This window comes from Giraffa tippelskirchi, chromosome 1 (assembly GCF_054371585.1).
Source record: "Giraffa tippelskirchi isolate mGirTip1 chromosome 1, T2T-mGirTip1v1.2.pri, whole genome shotgun sequence".
Taxonomy (NCBI): Eukaryota; Metazoa; Chordata; class Mammalia; order Artiodactyla; family Giraffidae; genus Giraffa; species Giraffa tippelskirchi.
In genome coordinates, this window is record NC_137275.1 from 103,249,497 (window position 1) to 103,276,512 (window position 27,016).

Sequence of the window (27,016 nt, forward strand, 5' to 3'; positions counted from 1 at the left end):
CTCAGGACACACACAGAGACCCTGGGGTCACTCTGCCGACACCTCAGGACACACACAGAGACCCTGGGGTCACTCTGCCGACACCTCAGGACACACACATACAGACCCTGGGGTCACTCTGCCGACACCTCAGGACACACACAGAGACCCTGGGGTCACTCTGCCGACACCTCAGGACACACACATACAGACCCTGGGGTCACTCTGCCGACACCTCAGGACACACACAGAGACCCTGGGGTCACTCTGCCGACACCTCAGGACACACACAGAGACCCTGGGGTCACTCTGCCGACACCTCAGGACACACACACAGACCCTGGGGTCACTCTGCCGACACCTCAGGACACACACAGAGACCCTGGGGTCACTCTGCCGACACCTCAGGACACACACACAGACCCTGGGGTCACTCTGCCGACACCTCAGGACACACACACAGACCCTGGGGTCACTCTGCCGACACCTCAGGACACACACAGAGACCCTGGGGTCACTCTGCCGACACCTCAGGACACACACATACAGACCCTGGGGTCACTCTGCTGACCCCCAGGCTGCTCTCCCAGGAGACGCATCTCCAGGCTGTAGTCTAGCTGGTGGCGTCTTCTGTTCAGTAGAAATGTGCCGCAGACCACTCTTCCACTGAAATCTTAGCCGGATGCTTTTGCATCTCTAGCTTAGTTTGCTTTCTGAGTATAAAAGACCATGGTTTTAAAAGCCTCAAGTCATTGAGCCCGATCTCCTTGTCTGAATGGAATTGAATGTTTCACTAATAAAACAACTGGATGGAAAATGCAGTGTGCAGACCCCACAGTCAAGAAGATATTGTCTGTAAGGGGGTTTCACATTTCCAGGGAACTCCGACAACATTGTTCTGCATGTGGTTTAAAACGGAAACAAACTATTGAAACTCAAGAGATGCATTAGCAGAGAGAAACAAAGAAAAAGCTTCTTACCAGGTTCAGCTGTGGATCGAGGTTCTGTTCCCCACATGAGAAAAAAAGACATCAAAACAGAGCATTCGAGTCAGTTTCCGTTCATACGAAACCTGCCCATCCTTTCCTGTGGCCTTGTCTAGGACATGTCTGCAGAAACACTGGAGATAAGCCCCATCGCAAAAGAGAGAGGGATGGTAGATCAATTTACATTCCCATAAATAAACGAAGACTCCCTTAACAGCTCACACTAGCAAGGTTTTCAATTGCAGTTCATAGAAGGCTCAGAGCCTCCTAGGATGACTGGCCCAACTTTGAATTCAAATGTGGATGTGTGATTTTTGCGGAAGAAGAAAACAAAACTTCAGTCAGGGCTTGTGAGGGCCCATAGCCAGCAGGATGGCTTTCATGTGCTGGAGCCCATGTCCCCTCACTCTGAGACCACAAATCTACACACCTCACACCACTGTCCATAAACAGATAAACAACCAGGTTTCCTGTACAGCACAGGGTCCTCTACTCCATACTCTGTAGTGACCTGTATGGAGCAAGACTCCAAAAAAGGATGGATTCATGTATGCTGTGCTTAGTCACTCAGTCGTGTCCGACTCTTTGCGACCCCATGGACTGTAGCCTGCCAGGCTCCTCTGTCCTTGGGATTCTCCAGGCAAGTGTACTGGAGTGGGTAGCCTACCCCTTCTCCAGGGGATCTTCCCAACCCAGGAATCAAACTGAGGTCTGCTGCATGGCAGGCAAATTCTTTGCCACCTGAGCCACCAGGGAAGCTTGGATGCATGTAGATGTATAGCTAAATCACTTTGCTGTACACTTGAAACTAACTCAATATTGTTAATAAAAATAAAAATTAAAAAATATCTAGAGGGTTGGGATGGGGTGGGAAGTTCAAGAGAGAGGAAGAAAAAAATAGTTAAAAATAATAAAATGCCAAAAAAAAAAGGAAACAAAGAAGAAATCCATGCATCTTAGTGACTGAACCCTTCCTGGTTCTCCTGGGCGGAGACAGGGCCTGGTCAGCCCCGGGGTGGTGCTGTGGGCAGCACTGTGAGGGGGCCCCTCTCCTTACTTTTCTGCAAGATCCAGAAGTCCGGTGAGTCCTGGATCTCGCTGCCTTGCCGGAACCAGCAGACCTGCAGCGGGGGCGTGCCGCGCACACGGCACTCCAGCATGACCACCTGGCCCTCAGACGCACGGATGTTCTGCAGCTCCTGAAACACCGGGACACACCCATCAGGTCTGGGCTCACACAGCCACACGACACGGTCTCATGACACAGAGGAACACTTCCTAAGCTCAGAGGAGCACTTACGGGGTGGGCACCGTGCACACGAACCCCTCCTCAGGTCAGGAGAGCACTGGATCCCAGGTGATGAAGTGAGGGAGGTCCCGGGGCCCGCCCTGCAGTGCACGGGCTCCATTACCCATGGAACGTCTCAGTGTCGGCATGACCTGTCTTTATCAACACCAGGATGCGCTGGTGCAATCCACCCGTGTTCCATCTGGGGGTAGAGTCCTAGGGGACCAGACAGGAGGGGAAGGAGATGCCACTTGTCCACCAGAGGAGCCCGCCAGGCTCCTCTGTCCATGGGATTCTCCAGACAAGAATACTGGAGTGGGTCGCCACGCTCTTCTCCAGGGGATCTCCCCGACCCAGAGGCTGAACCTGGGTCTCCCATCTGTGCCCCAAGCTCCGACCTTCCCCCAGGACCTTCATGTGTCCACCAGCGTCCTGGGGCAGCTGCACCAGAAGGAGGGCTGGCATTTCCTCATCTGCAGGTTCTTTTGTTTTTTTTTAATAATTAAATTTATTTTTAATTGAAGGATAATTGCTTTACAATATTGTGTTGGTTTCTGCCAAATATCAACAAGAGTCATCCACAAGCATAGATATGCCCCCTCTCTCTTAAACCTCCCTCCCACCCCGCTAGGTTGTCACAGAGCACTGGTTTGCGTTCCCTGAGTCACACAGCAAATCTCCAACTGGCCATCTCTTTTACCTATGGTCGTGTATATGTGTCTACACTACTCTCTCCATTCATCTGACCCTCTCCTCTCTCCCAGCCCCCCTCCCCGGGTCCACAAGTCTGTTCTCTATGTCCGTGTCTCCACTGCTGCCCCACAGATAGGTGCACCAGTACCTCTTTCCAGATCCCATTCACCTGCAGGGTCTGAGCGAAATAAAACGGGAGCACTTCCCCCACCTGACCTTCCTCGCCTCCTCCCCCTGACCAGCACTGTCACCCTGGTGCTCCAGCCACTCTAGCTCCAGACCAATCAACTCTGACAGCCCAACAGACCAGAAAGGAGTGTGGCTTCATAGATGCAAAGAGCTGAAACTTGTCAAGCGGCTACTCAAAACCAAAGGAATGACTGACCCTTCCAGGTGCCTCCCTTGCCTTCTTCCCCTGGCAACAGGCCCACTGAAACTTTCTACTATCTATGTATGTGCCTACAGGGTATCACATCCAATAAAGGACAAGTACGGCTCTTGAAGTAAGTCAGATGCAATAATTGATTATGCATAGAACCAAAGCAAACAAATTCACATTAGGCAGGATGCTTTTTTTTTTTTCTGTTTCCATTTTTGCTTTTTACATTTTTCTCAAAAGACGGCCAAAGGTGTGCTGGGGAAAAACAGATCCTGTAGCAACTGGCCTGCAGTGCATGTGCTCTGGCCCTGTGAAACCTTGGAAGTCCACAATGTGGGCAGAAGCAGGAAAGTCTAATGTACCTGCTGAGAATTTTGGTGCCAAAGGCCTTTTTTGATAAATGAAAAGGTGAATATTATTACCTACTTCTGAGTCCATTCTCTCTTCATTCTTACTTGTAAATGTAGAAAAGTCTCTGGTTTTAAATTGACTTCCACTTTCTGATTAGTCCAGAGGGCAGTATTTCGCAGATCAGCAGGGAAGATGTTGCCCTCGGGGTCCAGCTAGTGAGGATGGAGTCATCGATGTCCCCGGTGTGTTCAGGGAGCATTCACAGCGCGTTACAGACGCTGCACTAATACTCTCCACGTGTGAGCTTCCAGACACCCAGGGGCCTCTGGTTTGCTCCTAGGACTGCGCATACTCTTCACACTGGAGAGTCACAAAGGTAGGACCTGGGTAGAAACCAAGCACGTCACACACACAGGTCTCCGTAGTTTTCCAAGGTCTGCCACGTGGCTCCTCCTGAGTGAGCTTCTGCTGAGCAAAGCCACGTTTGCACGGCTGACCTTGGGAGGCTGGTCTGTGGCCCTGAGGGTTTGAGGTCCACAGGAGGGCATCTCCTGCTCTCAGGTCCACCTGGTACCAAGACTCCCTGCAAGGTCCACGGCTCCAGGGAGAAACGCCACACGGGGTGGCCGCTCTCCAGGCCCCGAGTGTGTCCCTGGGACCCGTGAGCTGCTGTCCCCACCAGGTTGGTGGCCCCGGCTTCAGCCCCAGGGAACCCCACCAGGGGCGTGAGGGGACACGGATGGAGGTGCCCAAGGACTGGCAGAGCCCAGGCCCTGAAGGACGGGGCAGGGCAGGGAGGGACAGCGCCCCCAGGGGAAGGGTGCTGCAGGCACCAGCGAGGAGGAAGAGGCCGGCACAGCAGGCGAGGACAGTCACTCTACTGTTTGCGACTTACGAACTCAAGCTTTAGAAAAATGTGGAATCCTGGTTTCCTTTTCTATCAGGCTCAGAGCATGCCTCATGGCTCCCTTTGGGTTGAAGGGGACAGTGTGCTGGGGTCTCTGCCCCAGGAGCTGGACTGCACTGTGCGGACACGGATGGGCTGTGGCTGGCCCGAAGGAGTTTCGCAGCCCTGAGGGAGACAGGAGTGTCTCAGGTCTCTCTCCGCTGGGTACCCCAGGACGGTGTGACACCTCAGCCCGGAGGTGCGTGGGGCCCTGGCTCCAAAACCAACAGCGTTCCGACAACAACTCAGCAGCTCCCACAGACTTCACGGATGGGGCTGCTTGTCAACAGCTCCTGCGCTCCATGCAATAGTCACGCCGGCCGCTCTGTGAACGACTCCTGCTCTGAGCACGGATAGATGCCCCGTGGGCTGTTATCCCGACATCGCTGTTCATAGGCAGGACGTGACTTCTTCCTTCTTTGGGTATTTTATCCTGGGTAGGGGGAGGTGGACCCTCACTGTTGTTGTCAACAGCCCTCATTCATTGACTGTGTCCTCCGTAAACACTCTGTAGGAAGAGGTCTTTAACCAAGCTGGCTGCAGGCTGGCTTAGGAGGAAGCATCACTCCCTGGATGAAGACAGACAGAGGCTCTTCGCGGCTGCCTTGTGGAAGATTCACAGATTTCAGAGAATGGACTACAGAAGCCACTGTCACATTCGTCCTGTTACTTGGGGTTGATCCTGTGAGATGGGTGAGGCCGGGGCCCACCTCTGAAGAACCCACCCTGCCCAGGGACCCTCGGGTTGCTGGGGCATCTTGTGGGCGCTCTCGGGGCCTCGTCCTGCTGTTTGGCCAGGTTTGAGCCAGCCCTGCCCTCCTGGCGCTCTGGTCTAGGGAGTCCTGACATCTCACATCCTAACACCATCTCAGCCTGCCCCTGCAGGAGGACCCCAGCTGCTCTCAGCCACTTTTGAAACCACAAAAGGTTCAGAATCAGCCTGCCAAGCTCAACAACAAACAGAGATAAAAATGAGGATCTGTTGCAATTTGAGGAATACTACACTCAACTTAGCTGGGCTGGGGGCATGACTTCCGACAGTACGCTGGTACACAGGCATGGGGCACCTCTTCAACTGTGCCTTTTAAATATCTTTCCATCAAAAAATGATACACGTGAACTTACGTTCAAAACAGAAATAGACTCACACACTCAGAAAACAAATTCTACCATTAGCAAAGGGGAAAGGGGGGGATAAATTAGGAGACGGGACTGACGTGTACACAATATAGTCTATATACAGTAGATAACCAACAAGATCCTACTGTATTACACAGGGAACTCTACTCAATGTATTTTAAAACTCGATAAGGAAAAAGAATCTGAAAAAAACTACATCTATAACTGAATCACTTTGCTGTACACCTGAAACTAACACAACACTATAAATCAACTCAACTCCAATTAGAACATTTACAATTTTCTCGGAAAGAGGTGGGGAGGAGACAGAGGAGAAACACCCCACGGGACCATTTCTGAGCTGAGCTGACCAGCTGACCAATGTCATCATGCCTGGTGATGCAAAACACCCCCTGAGACAAACTGAAAATCTGTCAGTTGGTTTTGAAACCATCTACAAACCTTGCTGCTTTCCCAGGTTCCCATCCATCATTCTGTCTCCTCCCATGCACTGTTTGGTGTTCCCAGTCTGTTCTGAGCTCTATCAGGCCCACCTTTCGCAGACCTTTATATGATCATGGTCACACAGCAGCTGTGCACCGAGTATCTGTTTAGCCCCACAGGTAACCTTGAGATGAACCCGTTCATCACTCGTTTTCATGTTTAAAGACTATACATGAAGCCACAGGAGAATGGAATCAAAGGCCCAGAGCAAACTCAGAGGATGAGACATGCAGCTGCCTGACCTTGGTGAAGACAGGCGGGAGGCAGGCGGCAGCAGGTCCATCCGGCCGGCAGAGGAACAAGGTGGGGCTGGGGGCCTGGAGGGCAGAGGCACGTGGGTCAGACTCGGAACACGCAAACCACGGAAACATGGACCCACGTGGGTGATAGCATGGCCACTGACAGGGCTAAGCATTCATCGCACACCTACCAGTGCTTACATAGCAAACACGAAACAAGTCCACTGGTGCACAGAATGGTTTCTGTAAAGTCCACTCTGCTTTGGGGGTTGACAGGGAGTTTCTACTATACATGCCACCTCTGAATGACTTCTACTGCTTGGCTCTTTCCTAGTGTCTCATCTCAGATGTGCTTTCTCGATGGTTTGCATACCCAACATACCACAGAGTAAGTAAGAGCTAGTCGCTCAGTCGTGTCCAACTCTTTTGCGACCCCATGGACTGTAGCCCGCCAGGCTCCTCTGTCCATGGAATTCTCCAGGCAAGAATACTGGAGTGGGTTGCCATTCCCTTCTCCAGGGGATCTTCTCCAACACAGAGATCGAACCCGGGTCTCCCTGCACTGCAGGCGGATTCGTTACCACTGAGCCACCAGGGGAGCCCTGTCATTTCTAAAACACCCATGGGCGCTCAGTGGCTGGAGGGCACACTTATGACTCAAGAATGCGCTCATGTTGCAAGAGGCTTGGGTTTACAGATGCCCACCACAGCACCAAGGCAAAGTATCACATCTCATTTAGAGACATCTAGATTCTAATTTTTTACTTAAAAAAAGCTTCAGGTTTCCTGTGTTTGCAAAGTGAATTCACTACAATGACCCAGTTGTGGATACTGTTGTTCTTGGATAAAGCAGTTTTACAATGAAACGAAAGCAGGATGAAAATGCACAGTGACGTGAAGGAATCTGAATATTCCCATATTATCTGTTAAGCTCGCAGAGGATAGGTGGACTTCTGAGCTCTATCGGGTGGACTTTGTGGATAAGGGGGACTTTTCTCCTTTTCTGCTTTCTTTTAAATGAGCTAACGAATTTGGCTACGTGGAAGATGGCACATATGTGAGGGAGAATCAAGCAGTAACAGCCAACACAGATACCACTTTATCAGAGTATTAGCTGTGAGAAAAAGGAATTCTCAAAGGAAATGCAGATGTTGATTAATCAGTGGTGTGTCTCGGATTAAAAATTATTTTTAGTGCATTAAAAGGAAGAACTTAACTTATCATTTTCTTTCCTCCCAGTTGTGTGTCCACTGAGGAGATATTTCAGGGGAGGACTAACTGGGGTCTTTATGCTAAAGAGTCTGACTCCTCTCGGACTGTGGATAGGGCTCACCTGCTCAACAGGGACTGACAGAGGCTGGATCACAGCTGTGGTCACTCTTGTCTTTGGAGATGATGATCCAGTGGTCAAGGACATAGAAGTGGTTTTCTTCTGAGCTCTGCAAAGTAAGGAGTGAAGTCTTGGGTCAGAATTTCTTAAGCAGGAATTATTCTTTGAAATACTGCCACAGAACAGGCCAGTTTCTTTATGTTTGCTTAATCTGCTTCAACTGGAACTGCTTCAGAAATGGGGACCCACAACCTACAGTTAGAACAGTGGTGCTCAGTATATATTCAGAGGGGCCCACAGACAGCAGCAAAATAAACACACAGATGAAAGTACTAACTATGTATCTCAGCTCTTATTAGAAAGCAGAAAGTATTGAACTGGAAAATCCTAAGACAAAAGATAATACTTAGAAAAGCCCAGTCTGGAGCAGTAAGCAGATATGTTTAGGAAATGTTTAGGAACAGCCTTCGATATTTAATTCAAAGTTCTGGTGGTTGCTTTTCAGTCCAGCAACTGCTCTTTATTCCAGTTTCCCATTGTGTAAAGTTGAGCATGTCTTGGACTGTGGTCTTTTCTTAGTGCATAAAAGTTAAGAGCTGTTTCTAGGTCCAATTTTGCTAAGTCACAGGCTGTGTAATCTCAAGCGAGTCATGGAACTTCACTAAACTTGAGATCCTTGTCGGAATGCACAGGTAGCAGAGTATGTGATCTTATTAAGAGCCCTTTAACACATATGCTCAGTTAGCACTCAGTCATGTCTCTTTGCCACCCCATGGACCGCAGTCTACCAGGTTCCTCTGCCCATAGGATTCTCCAGGCAAGAATACTGGAGTGGGTTACCATGCCCCCCTACAGGGGATCTCCCCAACCCAGGGATCAAACCCATGTCTCCTGCATTGGCAGGCACATTCTTTACCACTCAGCCACCAGGGAAGCCCCCTTTAACATGAATGCTCAGTGATAATTTGAGGCTGAATGGCTATGATTGTTATGTATATACTAGTAAATCAAACAAATTTCTTAGCACAGTCTCAATATTCATGGAGTTTTCTACAAACTCTTGGTAGATTTTATCTTTGCAAAATAATTAAGATCCTAACATATTACTAATAATCCCTATGTCTTTGTAGGGACAATGACATTTTGAGATTTTCATGACATGATCTAACTGGAGATACACTTGATCCAAATGGAAACCCATTTCTAGCCTAATTAGATATTTTCTAATTTATGTGACAAGTTGTTTGTCATTTACATTTTAGTACTGATGTCAGTCATTTTCTCTCATTGTGACTGCTCCTTCTACATATTTATAAGCAGTCAGTTGGCACTGGAACAAACATTGTGGATGGTTAGATTTGGGGACACTGAGGATGAAATGCGGATTTCAAAGTTCAAAAGTCAAAGACTCTGTTCCAGGCTCAAGCATCTGATCTCTCACTGACATCAGCTGACCTCTTCCTTCAGCGCACAACACCAGCGGCGTCACTGAGCACAAGTCTGCTGACATTTTCTACTTAAACGGACGGAATCATACACACTTACTGTGGCATGGCTCCAGGCTTCAATTTGCAAGCTAAACTTTCACTGTCAGAATCTGTTGAACTGGCACCTGAGTGAAAAAAAAAAACACAACAAAGATGTAGGTAGTATCTATATCTGCTTCCATTAGCATATTGGGCACCTACTGACCTGGGGAGTTCATCTTTCAGTGTCCTATCTTTTTGCCTTTTCATGCTGTTGATGGGGTTCTCAAGGCAAGAATACTGAAGTGGTTTGCCACGCCCTTCTCCAGTGGACCACATTCTGTCAGACCTCTCCACCATGACCCATCCGTCTTGGGTGGCCCCACACGGCATGGCTTAGTTTCATTGAGAGAGACAAGGCTGTGGTCCGTGTGATCAGATTAGTTAGTTTTCTGTAATTTTAGTTTCAGTGTCTGCCCTCTGATGCCCTCTCGCAACACTTACCATCTTACTTGGGTTTCTCTTACCTTGGGCCTTGGGTAATTCCTCTCGCGGCCGACCCCGGCCCCCAGTCCCCGGCCCAGCCTAGCCCCTGTCGGCCGCCGCCCCCGGCCCCCGGCCCGGCCTAGCCCCTGTCGGCCACCGACCCCGGCCCCCGGCCCGGCCTAGCCCCCTGTCGGCCGCCGCCCCCGGCCCCCGGCCCGGCCTAGTCCCTGTTGGCCACCTCCCCTGGCCACCGGCCCCCAGCACGGCCTAGCCCCTGTCGGCCACCGACCCCGGCCCCCGGCCCGGCCTAGCCCCCTGTCGGCCGCCACCCCCGGCCCGCGGCCAGGCCTAGGCCCTGTCGGCCGCCGCCCCCGGGCAGGCCTAGTCCCTGTCGGCCACCTCCCCTGGCCACCGGCCCCCAGCCCGGCCTAGCCCGTCGGCCACCGCCCCCGGCCCCCGGCCCGGCCTAGCCCCCTGTCGGCCGCCGCCCCCGGCCCGCGGCCAGGCCTAGGCCCTGTCAGCCGCCGCCCTCGGCCCCCGGACCGGCCTAGCCCCTGTCGGCCACCGACCCCGGTCCCAGGCCCCCGGCCCGGCCTAGCCCCCTGTCGGCCGCCGCCCCAGGCCCCCGGCCCGGCCTAGTCCCTGTCGGCCACCTCCCCTGGCCACCGGCCCCCAGCCCGGCCTAGCCCGTCGGCCACCGCCCCCGGCCCCCGGCCCGGCCTAGCCCCCTGTCGGCCGCCGCCCCCGGCCCGCGGCCAGGCCTAGGCCCTGTCAGCCGCCGCCCTCGGGCCCCGGACCGGCCTAGCCCCTGTCGGCCACCGACCCCGGTCCCAGGCCCCCGGCCCGGCCTAGCCCCCTGTCGGCCGCCGCCCCAGGCCCCCGGCCCGGCCTAGCCCCTGTCGGCCACCGACCCCGGCCCCCGGACCCTGGCCCGGCCTAGCCCCCTGTCAGCCGCCGCCCCAGGCCCCCGGCCCGGCCTAGGCCCTGTCGGCCGCCGCCCCCGGCCCTCGGCCCGGCCTAGTCCCTGTCGGCCACCTCCCCTGGCCACCGGACCCCAGCCCGGCCTAGCCCCTGTCGGCCACCGACCCCGGCCCCCGGCCCGGCCTAGCCCCCGTCGGCCGCCGCCCCAGGCCCCCGGCACGGCCTAGGCCCTGTCGGCCGCCGCCCCAGGCCCCCGGCCCGGCCTAGCCCCTGTCGGCCACCTCCCCCGGCCCCCGGCCCCCGGCACGGCCTAGCCCCCTGTCGGCCGCCGCCCCCAGCCCCCGGCCCGGCCTAGCCCCTGTCGGCCACCGACCCCGGCCCCCGGACCCTGGCCCGGCCTAGCCCCCTGTCAGCCGCCGCCCCAGGCCCCCGGCCCGGCCTAGGCCCTGTCGGCCGCCGCCCCCGGCCCTCGGCCCGGCCTAGTCCCTGTCGGCCACCTCCCCTGGCCACCGGACCCCAGCCCGGCCTAGCCCCCTGTCGGCCGCCGCCCCCAGCCCGCGGCCAGGCCTAGGCCCTGTCGGCCGCCGCCCCCAGCCCCCGGCCCGGCCTAGCCCCTGTCGGCCACCGACCCCGGCCCCCGGCCCCTGGCCCGGTCTAGCCCCCTGTCAGCCGCCGCCCCAGGCCCCCGGCCCGGCCTGGCCTAGGCCCTGTCGGCCGCCGCCCCCGGCCCTCGGCCCGGCCTAGTCCCTGTCGGCCACCTCCCCTGGCCACCGGACCCCAGCCCGGCCTAGCCCCTGTCGGCCACCGACCCCGGCCCCCGGCCCGGCCTAGCCCCCGTCGGCCGCCGCCCCAGGCCCCCGGCCCGGCCTAGGCCCTGTCGGCCGCCGCCCCAGGCCCCCGGCCCGGCCTAGCCCCTGTCGGCCACCTCCCCCGGCCCCCGGCCCCCGGCCCGGCCTAGCCCCCTGTCGGCCGCCGCCCCAGGCCCCCGGCCCGGCCTGGCCTAGGCCCTGTCGGCCGCCGCCCCCGGCCCTCGGCCCGGCCTAGTCCCTGTCGGCCACCTCCCCTGGCCACCGGACCCCAGCCCGGCCTAGCCCCTGTCGGCCACCGACCCCGGCCCCCGGCCCGGCCTAGCCCCTGTCGGCCACCGACCCCGGCCCCCGGCCCGGCCTAGCCCCCTGTCGGCCGCCGCCCCAGGCCCCCGGCCCGGCCTAGGCCCTGTCGGCCGCCGCCCCAGGCCCCCGGCCCGGCCTAGCCCCTGTCGGCCACCTCCCCCGGCCCCCGGCCCCCGGCCCGGCCTAGCCCCCTGTCGGCCGCCGCCCCAGGCCCCCGGCCCGGCCTAGCCCCTGTCGGCCACCTCCCCCGGCCCCCGGCCCCCGGCCCGGCCTAGCCCCCTGTCGGCCGCCGCCCCAGGCCCCCGGCCCGGCCTAGGCCCTGTCGGCCGCCGCCCCCGGCCCCCGGCCCCCGGCCCCCGGCCCCCGGCCCCCGGCCCGGCCTAGTCCCTGTCGGCCGCCTCCCCTGGCCACCGGACCCCAGCCCGGCCTAGCCCCTGTCGGCCACCGACCCCGGCCCCCGGCCCGGCCTAGCCCCCTGTCGGCCGCCGCCCCAGGCCCCCGGCCCGGCCTAGGCCCTGTCGGCCGCCGCCCCAGGCCCCCGGCCCGGCCTAGCCCCTGTCGGCCACCTCCCCCGGCCCCCGGCCCCCGGCCCGGCCTAGCCCCCTGTCGGTCGCCGCCCCAGGCCCCCGGCCCGGCCTAGCCCCTGTCGGCCACCTCCCCCGGCCCCCGGCCCCCGGCCCGGCCTAGCCCCCTGTTGGCCGCCGCCCCAGGCCCCCGGCCCGGCCTAGGCCCTGTCGGCCGCCGCCCCCGGCCCACGGCCCCCGGCCCGGCCTAGGCCCTGTCGGCCACCTCCCCTGGCCACCGGAGCCCAGCCCGGCCTAGCCCCTGTCGGCCACCGACCCCGGCCCCCAGCCCCCGGCCCGGCCTAGCCCCCTGTCGGCCGCCGCCCCAGGCCCCCGGCCCGGCCTAGCCCCTGTCGGCCGCCGCCCCGGTCCCCGGCCCGGCCTAGCCCGTCGGCCGCCGCCCCCGGCCCCCGGCCCCTGGCCGCCGCCCCCGGTCCCCGGCCCCGCCTAGCCCCTGTCGGCCGCCGCCCCCGGTCCCCGGCCCGGCCTAGACCCTGTCGGCCGCCGCCCCCGGCCCCCGGCCCCCGGCCCCGCCTAGACCCTTGTCGGCCGCCCCCGGCCCCCAGCCCGGCCTAGACCCTTGTCGGCCGCCGCCCCTGGCCCCCGGCCCGGCCTAGCCCCTGTCGGCCGCCGCCCCCGGCCCCTGGCCTCCGACTCCCGGCCCCCGGCCCCGCCTAGCCCCTGTCGGCCGCTGCCCCCGGCCCCCGGCCCGGCCTAGACCCTTGTCGGCCGCCGCCCCCGTTCCCCGGCCGGGCCTAGCCCCATGTCGGCCGCCGCCGTTGGCCCGCGGCCGGGCCTAGGCCCTGTCGGACGCCGCACCTGGCCCCCGGCCGGGACTAGCCCCTGTCGGCCGTCTCCCCTGGCCACCGGCCCACGGCCCCGCCTCGCCCTAGTCAGCCGCCGCCCCCAGTCCCCGGCCCGGCCTAGCCCCCTGCCCGGCCTAGCTCCTCTCGGCCACGCTTCTGCGCCGAGGCGTCACAGCCGCCTCGCTTCTGCGTGCTTCTACTACCCAAGTTAAATATTCCAGAGAGTTCCAGAAAAACATCTATTTCTGCTTTATTGACTATGCCAAAGCCTTTGACTGTGTGGATCACAATCAACGGTGGAAAATTCTGAAAGAGATGGGAATGCCAGACCATCTGACCTGCCTCCTGAGAAATCTGTATGCAGGTCAGGAAGCAACAGTTAGAACTGGACATGGAACAACAGACTGGTTCCAAATAGGGAAAGGAGTACGTCAAGGCTGTATATTGTCACCCTGCTCATTTAACTTATATGCAGAGTACACCATGAGAAACGCTGGGCTGGATGAAGCACAAGCGGGAATCAAGATTGCCGGGAGAAATATCAATAACCTCAGATATGCAGATGACATCCCCCTTATGGCAGAAAGAAAAGAAGAACTAAAGAGCCTCTTGAAAGTGAATGAGGAGAGTGAAAAAGTTGGCTTAAAACTCAACATTCAGAAAAGTAAGATCATGGCATCCGGTCCCATCACTTCATGGCAAATAGATGGGCAACAGTGAGAACAGTGGCTGGCTTTATTTTTCTGGGCTCCAAAATCACGGCAGATGATGACTGCAGCCATGAAATTAAAAGACGCTTACTGCTTGGAAGAAAAGTTATGACCAACCTTGACAGCTTATTAAAAAGCAGAGATATCACTTTGCCAACAAAGGCCCGTCTCATCAAGGCTGTGGTTTTTCCAGTAGTCATGTATGGATGTGAGAGTTGGACGATAAAGAAAGCTGAGTGCTGAAGAATTGATGCATTTGAACTGTGGTGTTGGAGAAGACTCTCAAGAGTCCCTTGGACTGCAAGGAGATCCAATGAGTCAATCCTAAAGGAAATCAGTCCTGAATAGTTATTGGAAGGACTGATGCTGATGCTGAAACTCCAATGCTTTGGCCACCTGATGTGAAGAACTGACTCATTTGAAAAACCCTGATGCTGGGAAAGATTGAAGGCAGGAGAAGGGGACGACAGAGGATGAGATGGTTAGATGGTATCACTGACTCAATGGACATGAGTTTGAGTAGACTCTGGGAGTTGGTGATGGATAGGGAAGCCTGGCGTGCAGCAGTCCACGGAGTCACAAAGAGCTGGACACAGCTGAGCAACTCAACCTCAGCCTCTTGCCTCTCTCCCCTCCCCCAACGCTGCTCTAACCATGGAGAAGTCTAGGGCACAGGACCCCCTCCCCGACCCCAGAGCCAACGGAGGAGGAAGGACAGGCGGGAACACTCCCTGCCCCGGCCCCGCTGACCTGCCGGAAGTCGGCCGGGACTCCGCGCGCCCCCTGGCCCCGCGCGTCCACCGCCCCGGCCCCGCACGACCCGCGCTCCGCGCCGCCCGCACTAACCGGCCTCGCCGCAGACACCTCCTGCCCGGAAACAGCTCGTCTCGGGCCTCAGGACTCAGTCCTGCTCGGCTCGCAGCGCCGGCCTCAGAATTCGGTCTCGTTGGCGGAGCGCCAGGGACGGAGAGCGCGCAACCGGCGGCCAGGAGCCGGGGCGAGGGCGGTGGAAAGACTTCTCTGTTCAGTCGGCCTGTGGCGGAGGGGGCCTGAGCTTCGGGTTCACGGAGGGGAGCGGAAGGGTGTGTCCTCGGGCGGCTGGGGAGGGGGAGGGGTGTGTCTTGGGGGCTGGGGAGGGTGTACCCTGGGGCTGGGGAGGGGTGTGTCCTGGGACTGCGGAGAGGGGAGGGGGTGTGTCCCGGGTTTGCAGCTGAGGGGCAGGAGGTGTCTCACTGGGGGTGCTGGGGAGGGGGAAGGGGTGTGTCCTGGCGGGGGGGGGGGGGTGTTGCTGGGAGGAGAAGGGCTGTGCCTGGGTCTGGTGGGGGAAGGAGGTGTGGTATATCCTAGGGTTATGGAAGTCAACAAAACGGATGACAGTTTCTGCCCCATGGCATCGATATCTTGGGGGAGGCGCATAAAGCAGACAATAAACATATAAGTTATATGTTGTGTTAGAATATAATAAGAGTAATTGAAAACATAGAGCTAGATAATGGAGACTGGAAATGGCAGGTGGGGACTTAGATTTTAGATGGAGTGGTCAGAGGTGGCCTTGTGGAGAACGTGACATTTAAGCAGAGTTAACGGTGGTGAGGGGGTGAGCGCTGGGATTCTCTGGGGAGGCTAAGGGAATGGCTTGTACAAAGGCCTTGAGGTGGGAGGCTGACCCGCATGATTGAGGTACAGGGAAAAGCCATGCGACTGGAGAAAAGCAAGGTGGACTGTCAAAGGAGGGGAGGGAAATCAGGGGGCCACAGTCAGCCGTCAGAGGGTCTCAGGCAGAGGAGAGGTGTGATACGGATCGCTCTCATGTGTCACATCTCATGGCATTGTCCTGGACAGATGCCACACAACTGAAGCAGGACCCGAACGATAGACCCTGTGCTTCCAGTATTTGGCTATTAAAGCGTTGCAAGCTTCCACATGCGACATTCTACCTGCTGTGTCTAAGGTATTCATCACGGCAAGTGAGATCACTGGGCTGTACATTCCTAATTCTGGTGGACACAGCCCTGTTGCCTCTCAAAGGGCTTCGCCAGCCCAGATGCCCACCAGCAATGCTGACCACTGCCTGTTCACCACGGCCTTGCCTGCAGACCACTTCGGCAAACGTCCGAGTGTCCACTAGTCTGATGGGTGAAGAGTGACGTCTCAAGCAGATTCATAGGGACTTCCCTGGGCGTCCAGTGGCTAGGACTCTGTGCTCCCAATGCAGGGGGCCCAGGTTCAATCCCTGATCAGGGGACTAGATCGCACAGGCCGCAACTAAGATGCTAAAGATTCCACTTGCCTCAACAAAGACCCTGTGTGCCACAGCTAAGACTTAGCACAGCCAATAAATAAACACAGAAAAATTAAAAAGGCATACTCACAGATCTTAAAATCAAACTTTACAGTGACCAAAGGGGAAGCGTGGGGGGAAGTAATAAATTGAGAGATTGTGGTTGACATATACACACTACTATATATAAAATAGGGAACTCATGAGAGCCTACTGGATAGCACAGGAAACTCGGCTCAATATTCTGTAATGACTTCCATGGGAAAAGAATCTAGTGTATAGGTATAACTGATTCAGTTTGCTCTACAGCATAAAGTAACACAACATTGTACATCAACAATAATAAATATTAAACATAATAAAAATTAAACAATTAAAAAAAAGGACAATTCTGACTGCCTTTCTGTGATATTCAAGTAGCTAGTTGGCTACCTGTGTCAGGATACATTTAACAGGAGGCTTCCTGTGTGCTGTTTTCAGTCTTGCATGAATTCTATGTTCTTTGGCACCCCACTCCAGTACTCTTGCCTGGAAAATCCCATGGACGGAGGAGCCTGGTGGGCTGCAGTCCATGGGGTCGCTAAGAGTCGGACACGACTGAGCGACTTCACTTTCACTTTTCCCTTTCATGCAATGGAGAAGGAAATGGCAACCCACTCCAGTGTTCTTGCCTGGAGAATCCCAGGGACGGGGGGGCCTGGTGGGCTGCCGTCTGTGGGGTCGCACAGAGTCGGACACGGCTGAAGTGACTTAGCAGCAGCAGCAGCAGCATGAGAGTTCAATAATTTTTCTGGACACAAGGTCCACATAAAATTCAGTCTCATCTGTTTCATTAAGGAATTATTCTGTTAAGACCAAAATAAAAATAATATAACTTGAAATATTGATAGAAAGACAAATATGAATAATTGGAACCAAATAAAGTTTCTTGTAATTGGCAAAAACTATACAAATGTTTACTAAATCTTTCAGGAAAGAAAAACACAAAAATAATTCAACAGATATGTCCTGTTAGTGACTTCTCTAAATTGATTGCTAAGTTTACAGTTATTTTAATTGATATTTGAATAACATTTTTTGAGATCCATGTGAAAATATTTTGAAATACTTCTAGAAAACAAATGAGCCAGGATTGCTATGAACTTTGAAACACGGAGAAAAATTCAGAGAGGTGTATTGTGGATAATATCCCAACAGAATAACAACAAAAATCACATTATAATAATTATGTATGATGATAGCAAAATCAATATGTATATATAACTGAAAAACCTTATTTGTTGTTCTTCAGTTGCTTAGTTGTCTCTGATTCTTTGCCACCCTATGGAGGGCTGCACACCAGGCTTCACTGTCCATGACCATCTCCTGGGGCTTGCTCAAACCCATGTCCATCGAATCGGTGATGTCATCCAACCATCTCATCCTCTGTCATCCCCTTCTCCTCCTGCTTTCAATCTTTCCCAGTATCAGGATATTTTCCAATGAGTCTGCTCTTCACATCAGGTGGCCAAAGTATTGGAGCTTCCGCATCAACACTTCCAATGAATATTCAGGACTGATTTCCTTTAGGATGGACTGGATTGATCTCCTTCCAGTCCAAGGGACTCTCAAGAGTCTTCTCCAACACCACAGCTCAAAAGCATCAATTCTTCAGTGCTCAGCCTTCTTCATAGTCCAACTCTCACATCCATACATGACGACTGGAAAAATCCATACTTTGACGAGATGAACCTCTGCTGACAAAGTCATGTCTCTGCTTTTTCACATGCTGTCTAGGTTTGTCATAGCTTTTCTTCCAAGGAGCAAAAGTCTTTGAATTTCATGGCTGCAGTCACCATCCGCAGTGATTTTGGAACCCAAGAAAGTAAAGTCTGTCACTGTTTCCACTGTTTCCCCATCTATTTGCCATGAAGTGATGGGACCAGATGACATGATCTTAGTTTTTTGAATGTTGAGTTTTAAGCCAGCTTTTTCACTCTCCTCTTTCATCTTCATCAAGAGGCTCTTTAGTTCCTCTTCCATTTTCACCCTAAGGGTGGTATCATCTGCATATCTGCCGTTTTTGATATTTCTCCCAGCAGTCTTGATTTCAGCTTGTGCTTCATCTGCCCTGACATTGTGCGTGATGTACTATGTCTAAAGGAAATCAGTTCTGAATGTTCATTGGAAGGACTGATGCTGAAGCTGAAGCTACAATACTTTGGCCACCGGATGCGAAGAGACGACTTATTGGAAAAGATCCTGATGCTGGGAAAGATTAAAGGCAGGTGGAGAAGGGGTCGCAAAGAGTCAGACACGACTGAGGACTGAACTGAACTCTGCATATAAGTTAAATAAGCAGGGTGACAATATTCAGCTTTGATGTACTCCTTTCCCAATTTGGAACCAGTCTGTTCTATGTCCATTTCTAACTGTTGCTTCTTGACCTGCATTCAGGTTTCTCAGGAGGCAGGTAAAGAGATCTGGTATTCTCATCTCTTTCAGAATTTTCCACAGTTTGTTGTGATCCACACAGGCAAAGGCTTTAGCATAGTCAATGAAGCAGAAATAGATGTTTTTCTGGAACTCTCTTGCTTTTCTATGATCCAGTGCATGTTGGCAATTTGATCTCTGGTTCCTCCGCCTTTTCTAAATCCAGCTGGAATATCTGGGAGTTCTAGGGTCACTATGTGAAGCCTAGCTTGAAGGATTTTGAGCATAACCTTGTTAGCACGTGAAATAAGTGCAATTGTGTGGTAGTCTGAACACTCTTTGGCATCGACCTTCTTTGGGATTGGAATGAAAACTGACCTTTTCCAGTCCTGTGGCCACTGCTGGGTTTCCAAATTTGCTGGCATATTGAGTACAACACTTTCACAGCATCATCTTTTAGGATTTGAAATAGCTCAGCTGGAATTCCAACACCTCCGCTAGCTTTGTTCCTAGCAATGCTTCGTAAGGCCCAACGTCGATATTTTAGGAATCAGTGAACTAAAACAGACTGGAATGCGTGAATTTCATTCAGATAATGATCATTTTACTACTGTGGACAAGAATCCCTTAGAAGAAATGGAGTAGCCTTCACAGTCATCAAATGAGTCCAAAATGCAGTACTTGGGTGCAATCTCAAAAACTACAGAATGATCTCTGTTCGTTTCCAAGGTAAACAATTCAATATCACAGTAATCCAAGTCTATGCCCAAACACTAATGCCAAAGAGGCTGAAGTCTATGAAGACCTACAAGACCTTCTAGAACGAACACCAAAAAAAAAAAAAAAAATGATGTCCTTTTCATCATAGGGGACTAGAATGCCAAAGTAGGAAGTCAAGAGATACTTGCAGTAACAGGCAAGTTTGGCCTTGGAGTACAGAATGAAACTAACAGAGTTTTGCCAAGAGAACACACCGGTCACGGCAATCACCCTCTTCCAACAACACTAGAGACAACCCTACACATGGACATCACCAGATGGTCAATATCAAAAAACCTTCTACCTATTATTAAAACTACATTTATTTTGGATCACGCAGTCAACAGACTCCTCTAAAAGCATCTCATGTCCCTCGGGTCCAGGACTTAACCCGGGAGCCTGGGCACCCTGCTGCTCAGTGCCACTTCACTGCATGCCACCTTTTTGTCACCAGTCTGAAATTCCAGTCTTTGGAGAAGAGTCTCTGCCTTCCCACCTCCACTCTGCAGCTGCCAGACCATCTCTCTGACGTGAATAGACACCCTGCCCCACACTGGGTCTCCAGAGATACACTCACCCACCTTGATCCAATCCTCACCCTCACTCACTGCCTGTTTCCACACCCGACTCATTACCTTCCTATGATCCCCACATTTCCACGATGGCTTTAAACCCCCAAAATATGATCTGCTTAACATCCTAGCGCTTCAACTCGCTTTTCTCCACATCTCCATAATTCGTCAGAGAAAAACTGTACCACACACAACTCAACAGGCCAGGATGCCCTTGCAAAAGGAGAGAGACTGCCCCCAGCTCCTCTGGGATAAAGGCAGGCGAGGTCTGAGCCCTGGGCTGAGCTAGTGAGTAGTTCAGAGGACACAGGGTGGGGGCCCGGTCACGCCATGAGGACTCCCGAGTCTGCCTACTGGCACTGAGGGTTCTGCCTGCCACAGAGCCCGGGGCCAGCAACTGTCTCACTCAGTGACTGTGGCTGAAAGGGGCGGATTCTAAGCCCTTGAGGAAGGCATTTCTAGCCATCCAGCAAGTGGTTGGGAGAAGATTTACATCTCAAATGAGTAAAGAAAGAATTTACAACCACAAGTTTTCCAAAGTAAATGCTCTCAGAAAAAAGAAAAGATGGAAGGCTTATGATAAGGAGAAGTTTATCTAAATACTGGTCAAGCTGAGGGGCTGCTGAGGTCTTCCTGGTCACTACTGTGACTGCATGTATGCATGCTAAACTGCCCAGTGTCCGACTCTTTGCGACCCCATGAACTATAGCCTGCCAGGCTCCTCTGTCCATGGGATTCTCCAGGCAAGAAAACTGGAGTGCGTTACCATTTCCTTCTCTAGAAGATCTTTCTAACCTGGGGATTGAACCTGTGTCTTTTTTGTCTCCTGCACTGGCAGGTGGTTCTTTATGACCACAATCTCCCCGCAGCGATTGTACATCCAGGCATTTTACCAGGTTGATGGGTTGGTGGAGGAGGAAGGGCAGGCCTCAGAGCCTAGGAGCAGAGCCCCTGTTAAAAGCAGGGGCGGGATTCCCTCCTCTCACAGCTCCCTCCCTCAAGACTCTTCCTTCTCTGGAGAGTCTGCACTGAGTAAGGGGCAGATGGGCCCCTGAGTAGAGCAGCTGGAGTTTGTCAGGTGGATTCAACGGGAGCTGTGTCTTCCCTGATACTCCAAGGACGGAGTCAGTGGCAGGAGCCGAGCTCTGCGGGAGTGAGAGAGAGGATGAGCACACCTGTCCCTCCTGAGGGCGGGGAGACGAGGCCCCGCCCCACCAGGCACCAGTGTGCAAGCGGCTCCTTAGGGGTCTCAGAGGGAGGGGGCGCCATCCTATAAGTTGTTGTTGTTCAGTCGCTCAGTCACGTTTGACTCTTTGCGACCCCATGGACTACAGCAGGCCAGGCTTCCTTGTCCTTCACCAACTCCTGGAGCTTGCTCAACCTCATGTCCATCGAGTTGCTGATGCCATCCAACCATCGCATCCTCTGTCGTCCCCTTCTCCTCCTGCTTTCAATCTTTCCCAGCATCAGGGTCTTTTTCAATATGTTGACTCTTTGCATCAGGTGGCCAAAGTATTGGAGCTTCAGCTTCAGCATCAGCCCTTCCAATGAATATTCAAGGTTGATTTCCTTTAGGATTGACTAGTTTGATCTCCGTGCTGTCCAAGGGACTCTTGAGAGTCTTCTCCAGCACCACAGTTCAAAAGCATCAATTCTTCGATACTCAGCCTTCTTTATGGTCCAGCTCTCACATCATAATAAATGTTGTCAAACCTCCCACAATCTTCTGTGCTAGAATCCATCTTGGCTAAAAGATGAGCATGTATATGGGGAGGGCGCTGGGACAGGTCACATGTGGGGAAAGAGGCGAGATACCTGGCCAGAGTGGAACACAGCCCTGGAAGAAGTGTCCCACATGAGTGATTTAAATCCCGTCTCTGGCACACTCCTCACTAGGGACGTTGCCTGCTGTCTTCTCTGGGTCTGTGTGTCCGCTTTGCTCCTGCTCTACATGAACTGCTTCTTTGTTCCCTTTGCGTGAACTGTGCTGCCAATAACTTCTGTGCCTGCTTCACTCCATTTCTGCGGGGAATTCTTTCTCCAAAACAGAGAGGGACCCTGGTGGTCTCACCTGCTGTCAGCAGGACCAGAGCAGTGACTTTCCTCTCAACGCACATTGTAAATCATTCAGAGCCGTGTGGTGAGAAGGACATGGGGTCTGTTCAAACTGGATCCGTGTGGAGTTCAGGGAAGCCTTTTGCTGGTGGGGTAGGAGGGGGATGGAAGAAAGGCCACATTCTCTCCTCCCCTCTATTTGTATTGAATCTTTTAAAAGAAAAGTCTGTAGCAGCAGGAGAGGGGGAGACGGAAGGCACCTCGGCCACGGCAGGGGTACCCTGAAACTTCCACTCACGTTGGGCCTTCTCCCTCCACTGGGAGCACCAGGGGACGAGCTGGCCCACTGGCCTTGGCCCCTGCACCGTGGGCTCTCCCTACCTGCAGTGTGGCACCCACAGCACTCACTCACTCTCCAACACAACTCTCTTCCAGGCTGTGACAAGGACCTGCTGATCGACATCCTGACCCAGCGCTGCAACGCCCAGAGGCTGCTCATCGCTGAGGCTTACCTGGGTGCCTTCGGCCGGGTGAGTCCCCCCAACTCCTCCCGTTTCCAGGCAAACTTCTGAGACACCTCCGCACAGGGTCTGGGCTCTCTAGTCTCTGATCACAAAGGTGTCCGACTTCACTGAACATTCGAGACAGTTCCTCTACCTCAAACGTGTTGCACAGGATGTGGGAAAGAGACACATCAGAAGTGCCGGCACGTGATGTGTGACCCCACCAGCCCTTTCTTAGAAATCATTCAGCTTCATAAAGTACAAGCTCTCACAGCCCAACACTACCAGCTGGTCCAATTAGGCACTGCCTGGGAACACCCCGTGTTCAGCTCCAGGGAAGGCACATAGAGCTAATGATCCAGGCCCAGAAATAAGATCTTTTCCTGCAGTTCTCCTGAGGTCCTCACCCGCATCTCTATCCAAGTGGCTTCCCCACTAGCTTTTCCTCCCAAAGCTGCAGTTAGAGACCATTAGAAAAGAATGGTGCTCAAAAATAATTTCAGGCAATAGAACCGTCCAGAGTACTTTACGGAATCATGCACTGGTTTCAAAGCAGGTGCCATTAAGGATGTCTCTCCTCTTTTGTGCACTTAAACCACAGATTAAGAATGAAAACTCTTCAGTCCAAAAGGACCTGGAATAGCAATTACTTTTTGTCACCTGACCATTATCGATGAAATACCACCATAACTCTTTCTCTGTAAGACTAGTTCTTAAAGATTTACTCCATCTCCAAACCTCAGGCTCTGAACAATCACAGTACACAAAACAAAGGTGTTCTCTGCTTTGGAATGAATGACATCCAGAAGGCCACCACTGCTCATGAAATTAGCTGAATTAAACCGTAGTAGGAAACCAGTTGTTGTTTTTCTTCCAGGTAAAACTGCTCCTTTTCTTATGTTCCTGTGACACCCGGAGTAGTTTTCCTTTGAAAGAGAACATAAAAGCTACACAAGCAGCACTGTGTACAATAGCCAGGACATGGAAGCAACCTAGATGTCCATCAGCAGACGAACAGATAAGGAAGCTGTGCTACATATACACAATGGAATATTACTCAGCCATTAAAAAGAATGCCTTTGAATCAGTTCTATTGAGATGGATGAAACTGGAGCCCATTATACAGAGTGAAGTGAGCCACAAAGAGAAACACCAATACAGTATACTAATGCATATATATGGAATTTGAAAGATGGTAACGATAACCCTATATGCAAGACAGAATAAGAGACATAGATGCATAGAACAGTCTTATGGACTCTGAGGGAGAAGGTGAGGGTGGGACGTTCTGAGAGAATAGCATTGAAACATGTATATTATCATATGTGAAACAGAACACCATTCCAGGTTCAATGCATGAGACAAATGCTCAGGGCTGGGGCAATGGGATGACCCAGAGGGATGGGATGGGGAGGGAGGTGGGAAGGGGGTTCAGGATGGGGAACACATGTAAACCCATGGCTGATTCATGTCAATGTATGGCAAAAACCACTACAATATTGTAAAGTAATTAGACCCCAACTAAAATAAATAAATTTATTAAAAAAAAAAAAAGCTATACAAGTTGCAGCATCAGTCACCCAATATTGCTGCAATATGCATACTGCCGTAAGAGAGGTCATTTTCAGTAAGTTCATATCCCAAAAGTTTACATACATCTGTGCCTTTCATAGATGAGGTTAACTTGGGTAAAAGCAATACTTTATCACTTTCTACAAAATGGCCCTAAAACAGACCAAGAAAAAAACTAAGAAACGAGGTGTTTGCACCTTCTCAGACACCGGATCCTCCAGGGAAGAGGCCTTACCACACGCCCAAGGTCTCAGAGTGGTCAGACCCCCTGTTCTAGCGCCCCAGGCCTCCAGAGAGCTTGAGGACCCTCAGAGGAGCCTAGTGGGGCCCCTCGGCTCTCAGATCCCATCAGGTCAGTTAGTCAGTCTCCTAGTCACTTTTACTGCCACGGGTCCCTGGCTCACACGGTTCTGATTTGGGCATCGCCACGTGGTATCCAGATGGATGTGGAAATGGTGCCCCCCCCCCCAAGCTGCTGCCCCAGGACCTTACCCTGGCTATCCCTAAACTGAAGGCAGGAGGAGTCCAAACCTAAAACTCTACTGTCCCGCTTTAATACCAGAGCATTAATCTCGATCCCCCCGCAAAATACCCATCTGTGCACCGAATTCAATCTATCCTCCCACCCCTCTCACCAAGTCCACAGCATCTGCACTCTGACCCTCAAGCTGGGCTGGCCACCTCCCGCTCTGCCCACTGCATCAAGAGGAGGCCCTGCAGGTCTGCAAACTGAGCGGCCAGGGCTCCGTGCACTCTCCCCGGGACCTACACACTCAGGCCACCCCAGACACACACCCCCGAGACTGCTACACCACATCCTCTGCTGCCGGCGCACAGGCCTGGCTCTCTGCCCCTCCCTCCACGCCAGGTGTGCGGACTGACCTTACCTCCCGCCCCTCAGCCTTCACCTCCTGGAGTCAGGGACCGGGTCCAGCCAGGGTCTGATACAGAACAGGAACTGCATTCATAGAAGTCCACTCTGCCTGTAAATAAAAAGGAGGGAAAAAAATCCCATTAGGGTACACTTAACAGGGAAAAAAAAAACACCGACAAACTGTCTAAATTTCCCTTTTCCTTCATTTCTTCCTCTGGCTGCCCCCCAGTCAGCTTGCTGGACCTTGGGGATGGCTTCCTGACCCCCACTGCTCACGTTCAGAATGACTTCTTCCACCTGGACAAGGCCAGCTTTCCCTTCCTGTGGGAGAGCTGATAGATTTCCTGTATGCTAACCATTGATTTTTATGAACATGAATAAGAAAGATGAGAGGAAATTACTCTCTTAGCTGCTGAATAAGGTACAGTTCTGGGCACATTCCACAAATACTTCTTACTATTTGATACTTTACGTTAGACGAGCTGCTGACACTAGTCCCGAGACACACGAGAGGAGCCTTGGAACACCGCTGACACACTGGTCAGCGTAAGGGATGCGGTCACTCCAGACCTTGACCCAGAGCAGTTCTCCCCAGTGCAGTGGAACCTGGGACCCAAGATGCCCCTGGGCTGGGGAGGTCTGTCCCAGCTGAAGGGCTGGGCAATCTGACAGTGGTTCCTAGAGGAGGCAAATTCACCTGAAGTAATATTCTGGAATACAAACTGGCGCAGCCACTATGCAGAGCAGTATGGAGATTCCTTAAACAAACAGTTATCATATGATCCAGTAATCCCACTCCTGGGCATACATCTGGAGAAAACTCTAATTTGAAAAGCTACATGCATCCCAGTGTCCATAGCAGCATACAATAGACAAGACGTGACTTTTATATCTAAGACAACCTAAATGTCCAATGGCAGAAGGATGGATAAAGAAGATGTGATATGTACATATGTACAATGGAATATTGCTCAGCCATAAAAAAAATGAAATAAAGCCATTTGGAGCAACATGGATGGACTTAGAGATATTATCATACCAAAAGAAGTAACAGAGAAAGAGAAATACCATATGATATCACTTAAACATAGAATCCTTAAAAGTAATACAGATGAATCTACATAGAAAACAGAAACAGACTCACAGACATAGAAAACAAACATATGGTATCAAAGGGGAAAGGTGCGGGGGATAAATTAGGAGTCTGGGATTAACAGATAGATCCCACTGTAAATAAAACCGATAAACAACACCGGTTTACAGTATAGCACAGGGAACTCTACTGAATATCTTGCAGCAACCTATAACGGATCACCCTGCTTTATACCTGAAACTAATACAACATTGTAAATTAACTACATGTCAATATAAGTAAATACGTTTTTTAAACATTTACTTAGCACTGCACAGTGACAAAGCAGTTTGCACAAGTGTTTTTCTAATGTAACATAAAATTTCCCGAGGGTTTACACGATGACTATTGGGGTGGGCAGAATTAACACAACTTCTAAGTCACACTTGGTACAGGTCTACAACATGGCTTCAAGAGCAAGTATTTTTTTACAACAGCAGGAAAAGTGATAGAAGTTATAAACATATTCCAACAAGCAGAGTGCTGGCCATCCTGTGTCTTGCCCTGAGCGCACACAGTTAGGTAAAGGTGAAAGGAAGAAAGAAAAGGGAACCACACCATGTCACTTTTAGTTTAAGTGGAGCTGTCGGAGCTGCTGCGACACGGCCCACCTGCAGCTCCAACAGATCCACTTGAAGGGCATCCACTCATCAGCCTAGTTTAGGCCCAGGCTGTGAGGCCCAAGGAGTCCCTTTGGGGCGAGTCTTTGGCAAACAGGAAAGAGCAGCAGGCAGGCTTCGGAAAGGCACCCTGCGAAGACTGCATCTGCAAAGCTGTGTCTGTCCCTCCGGAGAGCATTTAAAACACTGACTAGACAACGCAGGTGAAGGCTCCGCTCTGAACTTGAGAAGTTTGGCTACTTCAACATGTTACTCAATATCTGTTTTCCCTAATGAAAGGACTGTCTTCTGATGTCCTGAAAAACAAGCCACCACTACAGCGAGCTTCCCAGGTGGTGCTAGAGGCAAAGAACCCGCC

At 53.2% G+C, this 27,016-nt stretch overlaps 2 protein-coding genes across 4 annotated transcripts in view; one reads left to right on the plus strand and one right to left on the minus strand.

Annotated features, from left to right (window-relative positions):
• Positions 1-27,016, minus strand: part of LOC145504501 (liprin-alpha-1-like) — an 82,589-nt gene that overhangs the window by 54,187 nt on the left and 1,386 nt on the right. For 2 of the 3 annotated variants that reach the window (XM_081485565.1, XM_081485512.1), the window contains exons 2-7: positions 24,915-25,015; positions 9,360-9,426; positions 7,818-7,923; positions 6,488-6,562; positions 2,023-2,164; positions 960-983 (exon numbers count right to left, since the gene is read on the minus strand). In XM_081485565.1, the coding sequence (XP_081341691.1) occupies positions 960-983; positions 2,023-2,164; positions 6,488-6,528 (207 nt within the window). In that variant the 5' untranslated portion in view covers positions 6,529-6,562; positions 7,818-7,923; positions 9,360-9,426; positions 24,915-25,015. Of the gene's footprint in view, positions 1-959; positions 984-2,022; positions 2,165-6,487; positions 6,563-7,817; positions 7,924-9,359; positions 9,427-14,724; positions 14,919-24,914; positions 25,016-27,016 lie in introns of those variants that run through there. The other variant, XM_081485558.1, reaches the window with a different exon arrangement.
• Positions 14,450-24,014, plus strand: LOC145505548 (uncharacterized). Its single transcript, XM_081487986.1, has 2 exons — positions 14,450-14,960; positions 22,393-24,014. The coding sequence occupies exon 1, from the start codon at positions 14,533-14,535 to the stop codon at positions 14,929-14,931; it is 399 nt and encodes a 132-aa protein (XP_081344112.1). The 5' UTR covers positions 14,450-14,532; the 3' UTR covers positions 14,932-14,960; positions 22,393-24,014.

Bases quoted from the DNA above. Each gene is read 5' to 3' on its own strand.
- LOC145505548 (XM_081487986.1), top strand. From the start codon at position 14,533: ATGGAGAAGTCTAGGGCACAGGACCCCCTCCCCGACCCCAGAGCCAAC.